Source organism: Diceros bicornis, chromosome 6 (assembly GCF_020826845.1).
Source record: "Diceros bicornis minor isolate mBicDic1 chromosome 6, mDicBic1.mat.cur, whole genome shotgun sequence".
NCBI classification, from domain to species: domain Eukaryota; kingdom Metazoa; phylum Chordata; class Mammalia; order Perissodactyla; family Rhinocerotidae; genus Diceros; species Diceros bicornis.
In genome coordinates this window covers 76498414-76512914 of record NC_080745.1, presented here as the reverse complement: position 1 = coordinate 76512914, position 14501 = coordinate 76498414, and the positions used below count along the sequence as shown (strand labels likewise).

Genomic DNA, 14501 nt, shown 5'->3' with positions numbered 1-14501 from the left:
TGAGCACAAAAACATCAGGGATCCACCAAATAAAACTGTCTGCTGAGTCATACTTCTCACTGGTGGAGTAACTCACCATTTACCTGGGGCTAATGGCTATTTGCAAGTCTTATCTGGGAAGATGCAGATTTGAAACAGCAGAGCTACAAAGCTGCCATGCAGCTGGAGTCCATGAGACCACATAGACATACACACGTCATCTGCAAGGGGCAATTACGAGAAAGGGAGCCATGGTCTAACCAACCGACAACCACTCCCAAGAAGAGAGACCCGAGAGCCAGACTTGAACATCACAACCACCGGTTTTAAAGAGCCTCGCTTCAAAGGGTTAAACCAGAAGACAAGAAGTTTCAGTACCATTAGTTACTGCATGAGGTACATCCATCCTGGCAAGGCCAGGCAGACAGACGAAAATCGTATTAGTCTGCTCTCCCGCCACGATTGCACTCTGTTGGCATCAGTTCAGCTGAGTCTATATTAGTCCGTGATTTGTTTAATTACCCTTCGGATTTAAGAGAATGAAAGTACAACGTGAGCAGGAAACAAGACTCTCATCAGATGCTGGGATCTGTCGCCTCTCCCTTCCAGCACTTTTAGTGTCATATATCAACAGGCCCAAGAGAAACCAACATTTCAGGACAACCAGGTCAAAAGTGATATTCTTAGCACCGCTTAACATGATTTTGATCCACCGGAAGCAACTCTCTGCCTGCCACACAGCCTCCTCTCCCATCTCCCCGCCTTCATTCTTCTCATTCACATTCTGTCGCCTCATTTTACTCCCAATTTGAGACCTCTCCCTAAGCAAAAAACAGTAGCCAAGCTGGGGTCTGGGTGCCCATTATGCCTGATGAAGAAATTCTTAACAAAAAACACAGGCTTCTCTTTCTTTCCGTATCTTTAAATCATTTTAGCAGCATTTCTTCTGCTCTTGTTTTTTCTTTGCTTCCCACCTCCCCCAATGAATCAACCACCACCACCACCATCATCACCACCATCATCATCATCCTCGCCACCATCATCATCACCGCCATCATCATCATCCTCGCCACCATCATCATCACCGCCATCATCATCATCCTCGCCACCATCATCATCACCGCCATCATCATCGTCATCACCATCAACATCATCACCATCATCTAGGTTGGGGGAAGGGGTGGAGAATAAAAGACACAAGAGACCTACATATTGGCAATTCAAGCTTCAGGATCTCTTGCATTGCCTACCTGAATTGCAATCTGGTGTTCAATCGTTTTGTACGCAGAGTAATGTGTGCTCCCGGACTGAAAATGGAGCTGTAGAAAGAAACCAAATCAAAGCGTTCTGCTTATGTCACAAACTACAAGAAAACATCTTAAGCAGTTTATGAATAGCAGACAAACCTTCCCAGATTGAAGTGCAGCCTTGGCATTCAATCAAGACCTGTGTATTTTTATTTGTGGCTATGAACAAGATGATCACAAATAATCTAAGGTGAAGTTTAAAAAAAAAGAAAACGCCTATTCAATAAGCAAAAAGGGAGGGGGAAGGGGGCCAGGAGTGAGAATCAATGACATGAAAAGGAAAGACGGATGCCCACTAAGACATAAAGGAAGCCAGTGTGCTGAGCAGGATGCTGCAGAAAAATTAACTGTGTGCTGCAAAAAGTCATCAGAATTGCGACATGTAGGCAAGAGGAAGAGGTAGTGAGAGAAAGGATTATGAGAAGCCACAAGACTGCAACAGGTACAAGCCCCCCACGGTTCTAATAACTGGGCTCTCGCTCTCAAACACAATTCTATTTTGGGGAAAACAAATGTGTCAGGCAGAATTCAGGGGCCACCCGATGCCTTATGATGCCTTATACATTCTTTCGCAATGACTAAGCTACCCGTCCCAGGACAGCTCTGTAGCCCGCACTCTAGGAATCCACACTTCCCCAAAGAGGGAGCCAGCCACTGCCAAAGAGCCACGGAGTCTTCTGAAGACCACTTATTCGGTGGCCCCTGGGTGAATGTATGTCCCTGGTTCGCCCAGACCCTCCACAGCAGAAAGCTGAAGTCTCTTCCAGGCCTTTCCCTCTGAAGCCCTGCAGACCCCCCTTCAAAGAAGTGGGGATCCCCAAACAGAAAGGAATATCAAGATTCCTCACCAAATTCTTCTTTTCCCAAATAATATTTGTTAATCCTGGGATCCCACCAATTGGGAAAACAAACAACCTGATCTGTTGTATAAACAGTACCACAATCACTAAAGGATCTCAACAATATCTGAAAATGCATTTTAATTTGCCATGTATGAACAAATAACGAAGAGTCAGGTGGTCCTAGGGAACCGCTGCCCAATCCTGACTAGCAAAAGGCAAATCAGTTGTATTTCCAAACACGGATCTGTATTATAACACACTATCGCTATTACTACTGCTAAACTATTACTACTCCAGGACACTTCCATACAGCAAAGCATAACCCAGCCTGCAAGCCAGTTTTAGACCCAATGATTTTATATCTTGCTCCCTGCAAGAAAAATTATTCAGTCCACACAGGTTTTTAAAAAAAGAAAAGGAGAGAAAAAAAAGAAACTTATATAAGAACTTCTGAACCAACTCAAGACAAACACAACACAGCAGTAATCAAATTTAAAAAATAGTCTAAATCCATATTGCTCATGGGATAAGGCTATAAGTCCCCCTTTTAGGATACAGTGGGTTCTGAGATCATTTCATCTATTCTAAATAAACAAACAAAAACACTGCCTATATGAGACCGCTTGCCCCAAAACATAACATTAATCAAAGTTAAAAGGGGGCACAATAAAGGTGCGCCCCCAAAATATATTCCTTTACCTGTCAAAGCAGAGTAATGAACGAATGTCCCTAAAACAACAAGAAATGAACACTGAGCAACTGAAGATACGCCCCACACGCACACGGCCCCCACACACACTCAGAAGCAGTTCATCTCAAGTGAATTGCTGAAAAAGCAAGATGAACCTGTACCCTTTGCACCCCCCGTCCTTTTTGTGAAAAGGGCCAGTCAGTAAGCATAGATGGCACTAATTACTGTGACAATTCCGCATCACGTTAAAACAACTTTTGTGCGAGGTACAGGTTCCTCTGCGAGTTTGGAATTCTTGGCTGGAAAGCAGCTCTTGTCTGGGGAGGGTTCTCAGTCTAAACACAGAAGGCGACACTAACAACTTGTCCCCCTTTTCAGCCGGTTTTATTCTCCTTTTTTCCAACTGCCTGATTCAGGGCTTAACGAAAACTTGTCCAAGCTTTTCTTCCCACAAACCCTGCAAAGCCCTAGGCAATCTGCACTCAGAGTAACCACAGGAATCTCATATTGTCAATTAAAATTGAATGGACACCTGATAACTAAGTATATGTCTCGGAAGCAAAATTTCATATAATCACAGTCTTATGAATAAATTAATGAAACTGTGGCTAATCCAAATTCAATTTGCACTTGTCCGGTTCCATTCTTAATCCTGGCGTTCACCACCACCCAGCCAACACCACACCCCCAGAGACAATGCTGCAATTAAAACAGTAAAGCCCCAGCTGCAAAGTCCTTAAGAATCTAGCAGGACAAAGTTAATTTAACCTTCACACACTCCTTTCTAACTCCCCCAAGCAACGTAACTTCCCTCCTCAGGTGTCCAGCCACACAGAACACCCTCGACCAGCTCATAAATCCACACAGCCCAAGCTCCCATCAGATCTTTCCTCCCAGCCCGTCGCCACTGTGTTGAAGAGATTTTGAGCTGAACTTCCCCCAGCTACAGCGCCGAAGACTTACAGTTTTCTTGTGTCTCCTTTGGGTTTCCACCCTCTCTTTTCTCCAATACTCTTTTCTAAAACACACATTTTAAACTGCTTTTCCCTTCCCTCTAATACACAAAGATGCCTTGTTCATTATAGTCTAGCTTTTTAAAACCAAGATAAAATACAAGGACCCAGTAAAAACTTGGCATTCTAAACTGGAACAATAATTTATTTATATCTCTGTAAAAAGCTTTAAGGAAGGAGAGAACAAGAGATGGCTGGCCCTTGATTCTTTGGAAGATATGGGGAGGTTGAGAGAGCCACGCCAAGACAGCTATCTAAGGCTTCTCTGAGTTTAAGAACCAGGGGCCCACCTGCCTCGACTCTTGGGACCACCCTGCTCTTGGTCACCTACAGCAGTCCGTGTCACTTCTTCTGCCAGCAACTGTGGCTGTTACACCCTGGGCACACAACACGCCCTCAACATGGTGCCTCCCTCCCTGGGGTGTCCTGGAGTGTCACCAAATGAGAACTCCCAGGTACTTTTCATTTAATTCCTTCCCGTGAAACTCAACAAAATAAACCTTCCCTTCCTGCGTGGTTGTTTACAATGGCCAGGCCCACCCACCCATTCTGACACCTCCAGATGACCCTGCCCTCACTTGTCCACAGGAAGAACCGAGAAGATGTGGCTGGGCGTGCACAATTTTCCAGCAATTGAAAAACCAACATTTTATGATGAACCGCTTCCCTTATTATGATCCTATCTTGATTTCTCTCATTTTATTTCTAATCACTACTACGGGCCCTACAGTTGATGTTTCAGATACAAGACATCAGAGATAGCCAGAGATAGGAGGGAAGGAGAATGGCTTTTTCAACCACAGGGATCTCATGCTCAAAGGTGACTAAAGAAATTGAAATCCTATGTTGGTTTTTCCAGCATGAAGTGAACTTCCAATGGGATGAAGATTAATTTTTTATGCCTCTTCACTCTACTAAATTGGGGAGAGGTAGAGCATTTGCTTTATTTTCAGCTTTATGAATCACTTGGCTTTCTCTTTTATATAAAAAAATCCAGATTTATTTCCTAAAAGATTTTGGTTTTGAGGGGTTTTTCGTTCACTCTCCTTTCTACCCTGTAGCTACCACCATGAATCGCTTTAATTTCCATGCCATTATCATAAATGACAAAATACTTTTTTTTTTTAGTATAACTAAGACTTTTTCTTAGGTCATCGGTCATCTTTCAGGACAGAGACAGCACCCCTCGTCCTATGTTGGGAGCCTCTTATATTTAATGGGAAATAAACTTCTATCCAGGACTTTGGGTTTTTGCCTGCCCTTTTAAAAATTGTCAAGGGGACCTCTAACTTCCAGAGGGAAAGCAAAACCAGCACCAACCGGTAGGTACCCGGCTTAGACATTCCTGCAAAGATCTAGACACCGAACATTTGTGCCATCCTAAAACAAGAACTTCATAAAAGCCTGGCCTTTTCACTTCCTGGCATTCTCCTTCAGAAATTCTGCTGCAACAAAATGCATGCCTTCAGACACAAGAACAATCTCTCCTTCTGTCTCCATGTTCCATCAAATGTCTATTTACCCTCATTAATTTCTTCTTTTCTTTTCCTCAACCTGAAACCATCAGCTATGAGTCAGAGAACGATCATTAACTTTTACAGCTTCCATACACATCCACCTACTCACATTGGGGGAAAGAAGTATTGACTTGCAACATTGCCTCAGACCAAAATCCTCTAAGAAGAAAAAAAGGGGAAAAAAATCGCTTGGAGACAGTTACATCTACAGGTCTACCAAGGGATGCTACAGTCATTGTTTTTCCACTTTGTTGCTGCAATCTCTTGCAAAAATAAAAAAAAAGAAAAGTTGAAGTTGAACTTGGTTATGGTGATAGGCATTTCTGGGTTGATTTTTGAGGAAAAACTAGATGATTTTCTTTAAACCTCAAAACATAATTAAAGTTCTTAAAATGTTGGGGGGGGAATAAAGTGAATCAAGTTTCCTGCTCTTCTACAAAACACATTTCTAGCATATAAAAACACATGGGCTAAAGTGCTGAGACATGTTCCTAACATAGCATTTTTCATTAAAAGTTGCTACACTAACACTCTTAAAATGATGCCCCGTCATTACTCCACTTAGCAGTCACAGCACCGCGACTCATAACGAATTAATTTGCATTAACGTGGGTTTCATGTGTCCCTCCCTGGCTATGCCATTGTGATTCAGGCTTAATAAAACTGACATGACAATAATATAGTGCCTTTTATTTCACTTTCCAAAACAATCCAACCCACCCAAAGACCCACACAAATCCTCTCGATTTTTAAGGCATTTTACTAATATATTTAGTATGTCGTAATTGGCCCAGCACGCAGGAACCTAGTTATCTTCTCAGTAAATATTTATAGCATCACTCTCTCTCATTCATTCTGCATTTTCTTAGAGAATCTCACTGTAGCCTACATCTGCAATTCATTGACTTTACAATTTACCACATGTTGGGATGGGAGAGGTCTCAGCTCCATTTGAATCACTACACAAATATGCAAGTGATTTATCGGTTTCAAACTGAAGACTGCAAGAGAGGGACTCCACTTTTCCTGAACATTACTTCTTCTGGCAGACCATGAACAATTACAGTTCATACTAATTAAGCTCCGTAAATGTGCTGTGCCCTGCTAATGCCTACCAGGCCTCAAATTTATTTTCATGATGCCAAACTTTAGCGAGCAATTTTAACTCCTTCGGAGCTGATCCCACTCACAGCCATTCCTCCCCCTGTAGACCAAACTGTTTCGGGCTACTTCACGACAAAAAAGAATATAATACAACCGGCTGAGTTACCAGCCCGAAATCAGATGTGCCTAAGGAAGAAAAATCTATCCTGGGAAAACCGAAGAACACCAAGGCTGATAACCCGTTCAAAGATCCCACAGCCCCATCTTTGTAATGAGCTGTTAAGGGATTCACATCTGTCCCTGAGGGCTAGTAAGTTTCTGCATTCCATTGATTAGAAAATAAAACCTTTCAGCCTCGGTCTCTAAGTTTGGGTTGGAGGAGGAAGGATCAAGCCAGAAATGACAGAGCCATCAGCCCCCTTCACCAGCTACCCAGTCGCCTCAGCCCACTTTTTAAAAACAAATTAAAAGCGGCTAGATAATTGGTCTCCTCTCTCACATTGGGGTCTCGACCACAGACGGCCCCACCCCCAGATCGCCAGATCCTCACACAATAACTGATATGAACACATGTATTGCTGGATAGAGCTCTGGGTATAGAGTGGATGGGAACAGTCCTTGCTGAGCCAGGCAACACAGTTTTTAACAGCTGGCCCCCCGCATGGTACTTCCACTTCTCATAAGAAATTTTCAATCTCCAATTTCAATCAAGCCATTCCCTCAAGCCCAAATTTTCATCCCATCTTCTTATACTTTTCTAATCTTTCTTAGTTAAGCATTTATTCTGCCTCCCTGGCTATTTTCTGTGCTTCCTCTCCCAGATACTGGTCAACTTTTCCCAAATGAGTGGCCTTCCCATCCCTAACGTAAACCTGGATTTTCTTTTCTCATCTATCAAATTCTTTTAATCAACTCTCTTCACCCCACCTCACTTTCTTTTTCAAACCCTCACCTTAACTAGCGCAGTACACAACGCGTGTTTTTTCCCTTCCCACTCAATGGAACATCATATAAATTAAAGAGCAGTCTCCCATATCAGGTCTAAGTATTCTGGGAAATATCACAATATAAGCAACACAGTCTCCAAAAATAAAAAGAAGAAAAGAGAAAGAAAGGAAAATGAGAAACCAGAAAAAAGGAAAAAGATGCAAATACCTAGAGCAACTTTGCTTTTGAAAAAGGCATTTGTGCAGAGCCCCCCCACTGAATTTCCATCCCTGAAAGTGCTCTTTATAAATGTGTGTAACAATAGCCTAGAGGAAAAGTACAAATCAGCTGCCAAAGGAAAGTGTGTCTGTCTCAGTAAGCTCAGATTGTAGAGGTGGGGGTCAGAGGAGGGGGGAGGGCAGCATTGGCAATGGGCTCCCCCCCATCTCATTGCTTATAATTAGTGAGAGAAATCTGAGCTACTGCCAATGTCTGCGGACCTTGAATATTATAAGGCCAACGTGGCGTCAAATATCTTAACATTCATAAGTGTTATGGGCTGTAAATAAAGCCTGTGGATTTATGACCCGGTGGCGCTTGCCAGCAAAGGACTGGGGCACATTTCTTTCAGCAGACCTGTCGAGGTGCAAGTTTGCCTTTGGTTGTAAAATTAACCATTTCCTTCACAAATGTGCTCAATTATAAGTCAGAGTTGAAGATTTACTTACACCATTGCCAATATTCACTCCCAGAAGAAACTCAGACGCCCACATCACACACCCCTTCAAAAATAAAAGCCTCAAGAATTTGATTTACCCCTCCTTTTTAAAACTTCTGAAAAGTGTCGCCTCCAAAAAGCTATAAATGCGGTTAAAGATATTATCTAATTCCACTTAACCAAGACTAAAAAGCTTACACCTACTTCCTTGGAAAGTGCTTATTTATTTAGCAACTCCATGGTTTAAAAAAACAAAAAAGGAGTAAATCACTCCTTGCCTGAAGTCTCGTCCCTTCCCCCCCAGAATGTCATCTACTTCCTGTGTCGGAGAGAGCTTTTGCTAAATCCAGGTTGTCTCATACTTAACTGCCAATAAACCAACTTCCACATAACTTCCAGACAGCTGGGGAAAAGGTCCTCTGAGTTTTAGTCATGGTCCAGAAACACGCGTCCACACAAAAATTTGCAGCTGTCCCTTCTCTACAGTGCATTTTTAATGTGATTCGGGGGCCCCTGTTGTGAAACATCTGACAAAATGTAAAATCCTCTTAGGTACCTTCTAGTTTACCCACTGTGCATGTGTAAGAGAAGTTGCACCAGGATTTCTCAACCAAGAAATCTAGGCACTTTTTGCCGGCACACAGGCACCTCACGGGATGTAAGGAGGCATTCAAAACCTGGAAAGACTTCTACTGTAATCTTTAAAAGCACAGCCTCTGGTGCAACTATTAAAATGCTAGTTTTCTAAAGCAAATATTTTTTTAATGGCGTGCAGAACTGCAGTTATCCTGCGCTGCTAACAGAACAGCATTCTTGATCTGCCAGCCCCCGGAAACCTTCCTGTAACTTTTTCACAGCTTGCTAAGAAACAGAAAGCTTACCAGCTTCCAGCAGTGACTCTCAATGAACTCCGTATCAGAAAAATTAAAATCAAGGTGGAAAACTCCTAGCAAGAACCGGGATTGTTTTCCTCTAAATCTTTTCTCAATCAGATAGGGGGCATCAAATGAAAGCTAGCCCCCTTAGGCAGTCAGAAGTTTCCAGAAACACTTCTTCCAGATAAGCACGTTAGGCTCCCAACTGCCTAATAGTTTGTTTCTGGGGCTTCAGAAAGCTTTAATTTCAACAAACTGCAAAGCGCTGGCATATTAAATTTATAATCATTAAAATATGACTTATTGGGTGAATGTTGAGCCCATAATCCATAGTGCAGACATTAAACCCCAACCTATAAAGATTAGCATGGAATTAATACCGTTGCATTGAGACTGAAATCTAAACATGTTCGCCATAAATATTTCTGAAGGAGATGAAAAACAATTAGCATAAATACCAAAGAAGGGCAAGAACACCTGTTCTTTTTCAGGGCGATAAGCATTTTATTGTTCTCTATTTAAAATGTAATGACCTGTGTAATGACAGTAATATTACATTGTTATGGAGGGGCTCGGAATGTCACACTTTGAAAAGTGTTGTCAAAACAATCAGGGGTGATGGTGGGGGGCAGGAGGTAACCGGGAAGGACCACCATTAACCCTTCACACGCCAAGGTCTAAATCTTTTGTATTCGAAAGGATTATGTTGTTTGAGTGAGGAGAAGAAATCCATCTTTCACAAGGCAGAAAGAGAAGCTGTTGCCGGGCTAAATAAAACCCCAACGAACAGGCCCCTCTTGGTTTCCTTTAAATGCCGGATTCCAAGTTCAAAAATGAATTCAAGATGCCGCTTATTTATTTGTTCAACCTGGTAGCAAACAGCTCAGTTGAAAAGCAAATAACTTTGGATAAAACAAGATGGGACAGCTCTAATAATCAAGTCCTTACAAAGAAATTTCAAACATAACTGGAATTTCAACCACCATATTCCTATTTCTCGTTCGGCAGGAAGGAGAAGAAATGTAAAACTACTTTTTCCTTTCAACTTTAATATGGTAACAGTATTCTTATCTTTAGTATACAAATGTAACCACAATTCTAATATTTGCAGTTCTGTGACTTCCCATCCACTTCACTAGACCTCTCTCCTTAATGCTTTCTTGTATTCGAATCTGTCTTTTTAAAAGCCCTTCCTATTACCGTATCAAAGACTAAATTAATGTTATGCAGAAATCTTTGTCGTTTTAAAATAAAATTATTACTATCAAGCTTTACGGCATCTTCAGCAATTAAAGCATTATTCTTGAGATAATGTATTATTCATCATAAGCCGATTTAATGATACTCCTTAATTCTTTACATTCTTAAAACAGAAAAGCAGAAATCAAGGATCCAAAGAGTTTGCTTTTTAAAGGATGCAGCTGCTTACAGGTACACTCATAAGTAACAGAAAATGTAGCAAAAACACCACCACCAAGGAGGGCCGGGAAAAGAACAAAGCACACAGCTAATTTGTCTTTACACTTTACCCTCAAAAACACACTCTATGAAACACTAAGCATTTCAGATGAGCATGAAAAGACCGCTATCTTGCCTATAGACTCCTCCCGCAGCTGTATCAAATCTGGAATTGCAAGCTGGCCCTCTGATCGAAGACGTCAGGGGCAACACACAACAGCCTCTTGTCCTCATTTCCATTGCTCTGCTTACCGGCCTAAATGAATCACTTTAATTTTGGAGAACATAATCTAACCCAGGTAACAGGAAGGAGGAGAACACACAAAGATGTCTGTTGGTGTTTGACATTCAAATACTAAAACTGCCTACTGAGTTCAGAAATGTCTTCTCCGACTCAATCTGATGTCACAGCACAAGGCCACCCGCTATGTCCACAATTAAAATAACTAGATGCTGTCTATTCCCATAAAGCCCACAAAGAGGACCCATGGTTGGGAGCCTTCCTCTTCACACCGGGAAATCATATATTTGCCTTGAACAATTTCTCTACTTCCTAATTACAACACAACTGGTCAAGTTTTAGGAGACAGGTCAGCAAGATCGCCAGCAGTCACAAGGAGTTTGCAAAGAGTCAAGAGGGCCAGCAAGCCCACCATCAAAGCTCAATATTCAGATGGCCCTTCGGATGGCTAAGTGGATTCTAGAATAATACCAGAGAGGCTTCTATCACAGGGGGAAGGGAGGAAAGGAAAAAATTCTCAGGGTTACTTTGGAATGTTGCTTGGTCGGGTTGGTTAGTACACAAACCCTCCGGATTCTGAGCCGAATGCTCCCGTTTTAAGGTGCCCACAAGCTCCCAAGAAAAATACAACGTAACCGGACAGTGCTTCCCCTACAGCTGCAACCCACAGAACGGCCCCAGCAGCCTGACAGAGCTGGCTCTGCAGGAGGAGGTCGGGCTGAAATGCTCTCCTAGCTTCCCAAGCATGCAGAAGCCTGGGCGCAGGGGAGGGGGGAATAATTATTTCTTTCCTAGCCGTAAAAAATGACCGGTCTAGCATGCCCTTGCCTTTTTTGCCAGGGCCCAAAAAACAAGTCAAACCTGATAGTTAATATTTTAATGCTTAAAAAACACTTGTAGATCTGATCGACTCCCGTCCGGTAAACCCTCGGCCATTAGCACCGAATCACGGCTGCTGAACAGTGGGGGCCTTATTTCAAATTGCTATCTCGAGTTACCGAAAAAGAAAAAACAAAAGTGGTGCGTGTCAATAAGGGGTAGAGGGACCAAACCAGAGAAGGTGCAAAATGACAATCCCAGGAAATCGGGGACAAACGTCTAGAGATTCGTAATCCAGGCTTTTTAGAGGAGGGTTGGAACGGGGGAGGGGGTTTCAGGGCGAGGGCAGGGGGCACAGGCCGATCGGGGAAGGGGATGAGCCTTACTGACAAATGTCAGGGCTGGGAGCGGAACGCAAACTAAGGGAAGAGCCCCCGGAACCTGGCACCCCGCGCTGCCCTGGGGGCCCCAAAGTTGAGTGGCCCGCGATCAGCAGCCCATTCCCTTGAAGGAGAGCCGCTCTTGTCCTCCCATAACTTCTACACACCTTTAGGCCCCGCACACCCTGGTCTCTGGCCCCCCACGGCCCACTGAAGGCCTTCTCGGAAGCTGGCGAGCGCAGACCCCACTATAAACCCCAAGGCACCAAAATTCCCTAGAAATACATCGAGTCCGCCCGGAGGAGGCCATCCTTGCTACACACCAACCAAGAACCCCGGCCACAGGGGCCTCCCCACTCAGCGCGGCCGGGGAGAGCCCGCAGTCTGCGCGCCGGGCAGCCGAGCCCGCCACGGCGCCCAGGGCGCTCGCGGCCTGCGGGGTTGCCAAAGAAAAGCAAGCCCAGAGCCCCCAAGTTTGCAGTAGGTCCAGTCTGGAAAGCGTGACCTTCCAGAGGGAAAGGGGAGGAGGGCTGAGAGCCAGCGATCGCCACTAGAAAGCTAAATAAATAACCGGCCGAAAGAGAAAGCCGAAGCGCTTCTCCAGGGCCCCGGGCTCCGCGCGCTCGCTAGTTCTCAAGTCCAACGCCTGGAGGAAAATCACTCTCTACTCGGCGCGTCGGGCGCAGCCCAGCCACTCAGTCCCCGGCAGCGGCAGCCAAGGGGTTAACCGAGGAAAGCCCAAGACGCCACAGAAGAGGGAAGGAAGAGAGAGAGGGAGAGAGAGAGAAAAGAAAGAGCCACACAGTCATCTTCCCAGGGTGAAGAAACAAACAACTCCACCAAAGGGGGAGGGGGGAATCAGAGCGCAAAAAAAAGTTCTTCTGATTTTTTTCCCCCAACAAAGCCGTGCTTGGAAAGAAAGATCTCCCCAACATCACGAGGCAGCAAACTGAAAGCAAGAACATGGCGAAGTGCAAACAAATCCAGTCCACAAAAGGCAGAAAAGTTTGGAGAGTTTCGGGCTGCCTGGGCCACGAGCGGGGGAGGGGAGGCGGGGAGGGGAGGAGGCGGGGAGGGGAGGGGAGGGGAGGGGGAGGAGGGGGCAGGGCAGGGGCCGCATGCGGGGCTGGGCAGGCGGGCCGCGGGCGGGGGCCGGGCGCGGAGGCACTTACGGTTCGGGCGGTGGGCGAGAGCGATCCGTTGGGGAGGTAGGGGCTCGTCAGGTCGGGGATCATGATGAAGGGGTAGCCGGGATACGGTGGCCCCTTAAAGAGCCCTCCATCTTGCCTCTTGGCCGCTAACATGGCGGGGCGGCGAGGGGACGGCAGCGGCCGCGCGGAGCGGGAGAGAGCGAGAAGAAACTTTTTAGAAAGTGCCCCAAGTGGCCGGGCGCCCCGGCCCGGGCGGCGCACGGCCGGGCCGAGCGGGGCGCGGGGCCGGGGCGCGCGGGGCGGCGGGCCCGGGGGGCAGCTCCGGGCGGCTGCGGGGCGCGCGGGGCGTACTCACCTTCTTCCAAACTTTCCCGGGATTTATCTCGGAAACTTTCGGAGCGAGGCGGAGGCCGTCTTTCCGCCTTCCCGGAGGGGTGGAGGTGGGGAGGGCGAGGGGCAAACGCCACGCAGAGGGGGAAGAAGGGGGAGAAAAAGAAATCAGCGGGGTGGGGGGATTTGGGGGGGAGAGAAAAGCAGGGTTACAAGTTTTTGCAATGGTGGCACCGCACGCACACGCCGCCCGCCCGGCCCCGCGGCGCCCCGCCGCCGCCCCCGGCCCGGATTTCTCCCCTCGAAGCAACATTTGCCAAGCCCAGGAAATAGATTAAAAACCCCACCAGCCCGAGGGGCTTTTCCTACCTCGGAATCGGAGGAGCTGTTTTGATTCGTTTCTGATTCATTGACTAGAGACGATTTGACATCAGCTAAATCCCTCTCTGCCGAGGAGTTTTCGGAGCTCTTCTCCTCCTGCTCGCCCTCGTCTTTGAAGGAAATCAGTTCGTCGTTGGCGCCTAGGTCATCTCCTCCACCGCCGTTCAGCTGCGGCATTTTTTTCACCCACCAGCAGCAATTTTGGAAGAAAAATGAAGGAGGAAGAAAAGCCAAAAAAAAAAAATACCCCCAAAAAGTTTTGCCCCCCCCGAAAAAAATTATTGCAAGAAAAAGACGAGTCCAAGGTGAACTTTTTTTTCTGCTTTGGGGTCTTTTTCTCCTGGGGAGGGGAAAGAGGGAGGAGGGGAGGGGAAGGGGGGGGAGATCTTCTGCACGCGTGAGTTTGGGTTTCTTTTTTCTCTCGTTCCCAAGGATCCGATCAATGTGCAAAAAAATAATAAATAAAAAAGGGGGGTAAAAAAACACACCACCAACAACAAGAAGTCAGATATAAAGAGCAAAGGGGGGGGAAGCCGAAGATACAGGAGGAGCTCGTGCCGCTCGGATTTGAGTGAGTTGAAGTTAGACTGAGAGCTTTTCAGTTCAAAGGCGGCGCTGATTGACAGATAGAAAAAGGGGGATCGAAATCCGGAGGAACGGAGTAGTCTGGGAGCGGAGATTATTGACAGGGCGAGAGGAACACACTCGCTTAATGAGATGCCGGGGGGCGGGGCCGTCCCGGTGACGTGCGCATAATAAACAGCCGGG

The 14501-nt window shown here is 45.7% G+C and overlaps 1 protein-coding gene across 28 annotated transcripts in view; it reads right to left on the bottom strand.

Moving 5' to 3' along the window:
• TCF7L2 (transcription factor 7 like 2) overlaps nt 1-14418 on the bottom strand; it is a 193831-nt gene extending 179413 nt beyond the window's left edge. For 8 of the 28 annotated variants that reach the window (XM_058544000.1, XM_058544006.1, XM_058544005.1 and 5 more), the window contains exons 1-4: nt 13722-14417; nt 13378-13444; nt 13044-13168; nt 1230-1298 (exon numbers count right to left, since the gene is read on the bottom strand). In XM_058544000.1, coding sequence (XP_058399983.1) covers nt 1230-1298; nt 13044-13168; nt 13378-13444; nt 13722-13910 — 450 coding nt within the window. In that variant the 5' untranslated portion in view covers nt 13911-14417. Of the gene's footprint in view, nt 1-1229; nt 1299-13043; nt 13169-13377; nt 13445-13721 lie in introns of all 28 variants that reach the window. The other 20 variants (XM_058544012.1, XM_058544015.1, XM_058544016.1 and 17 more) reach the window with 7 other exon arrangements.
• Between the last annotated feature and the right edge of the window lie 83 nt (nt 14419-14501).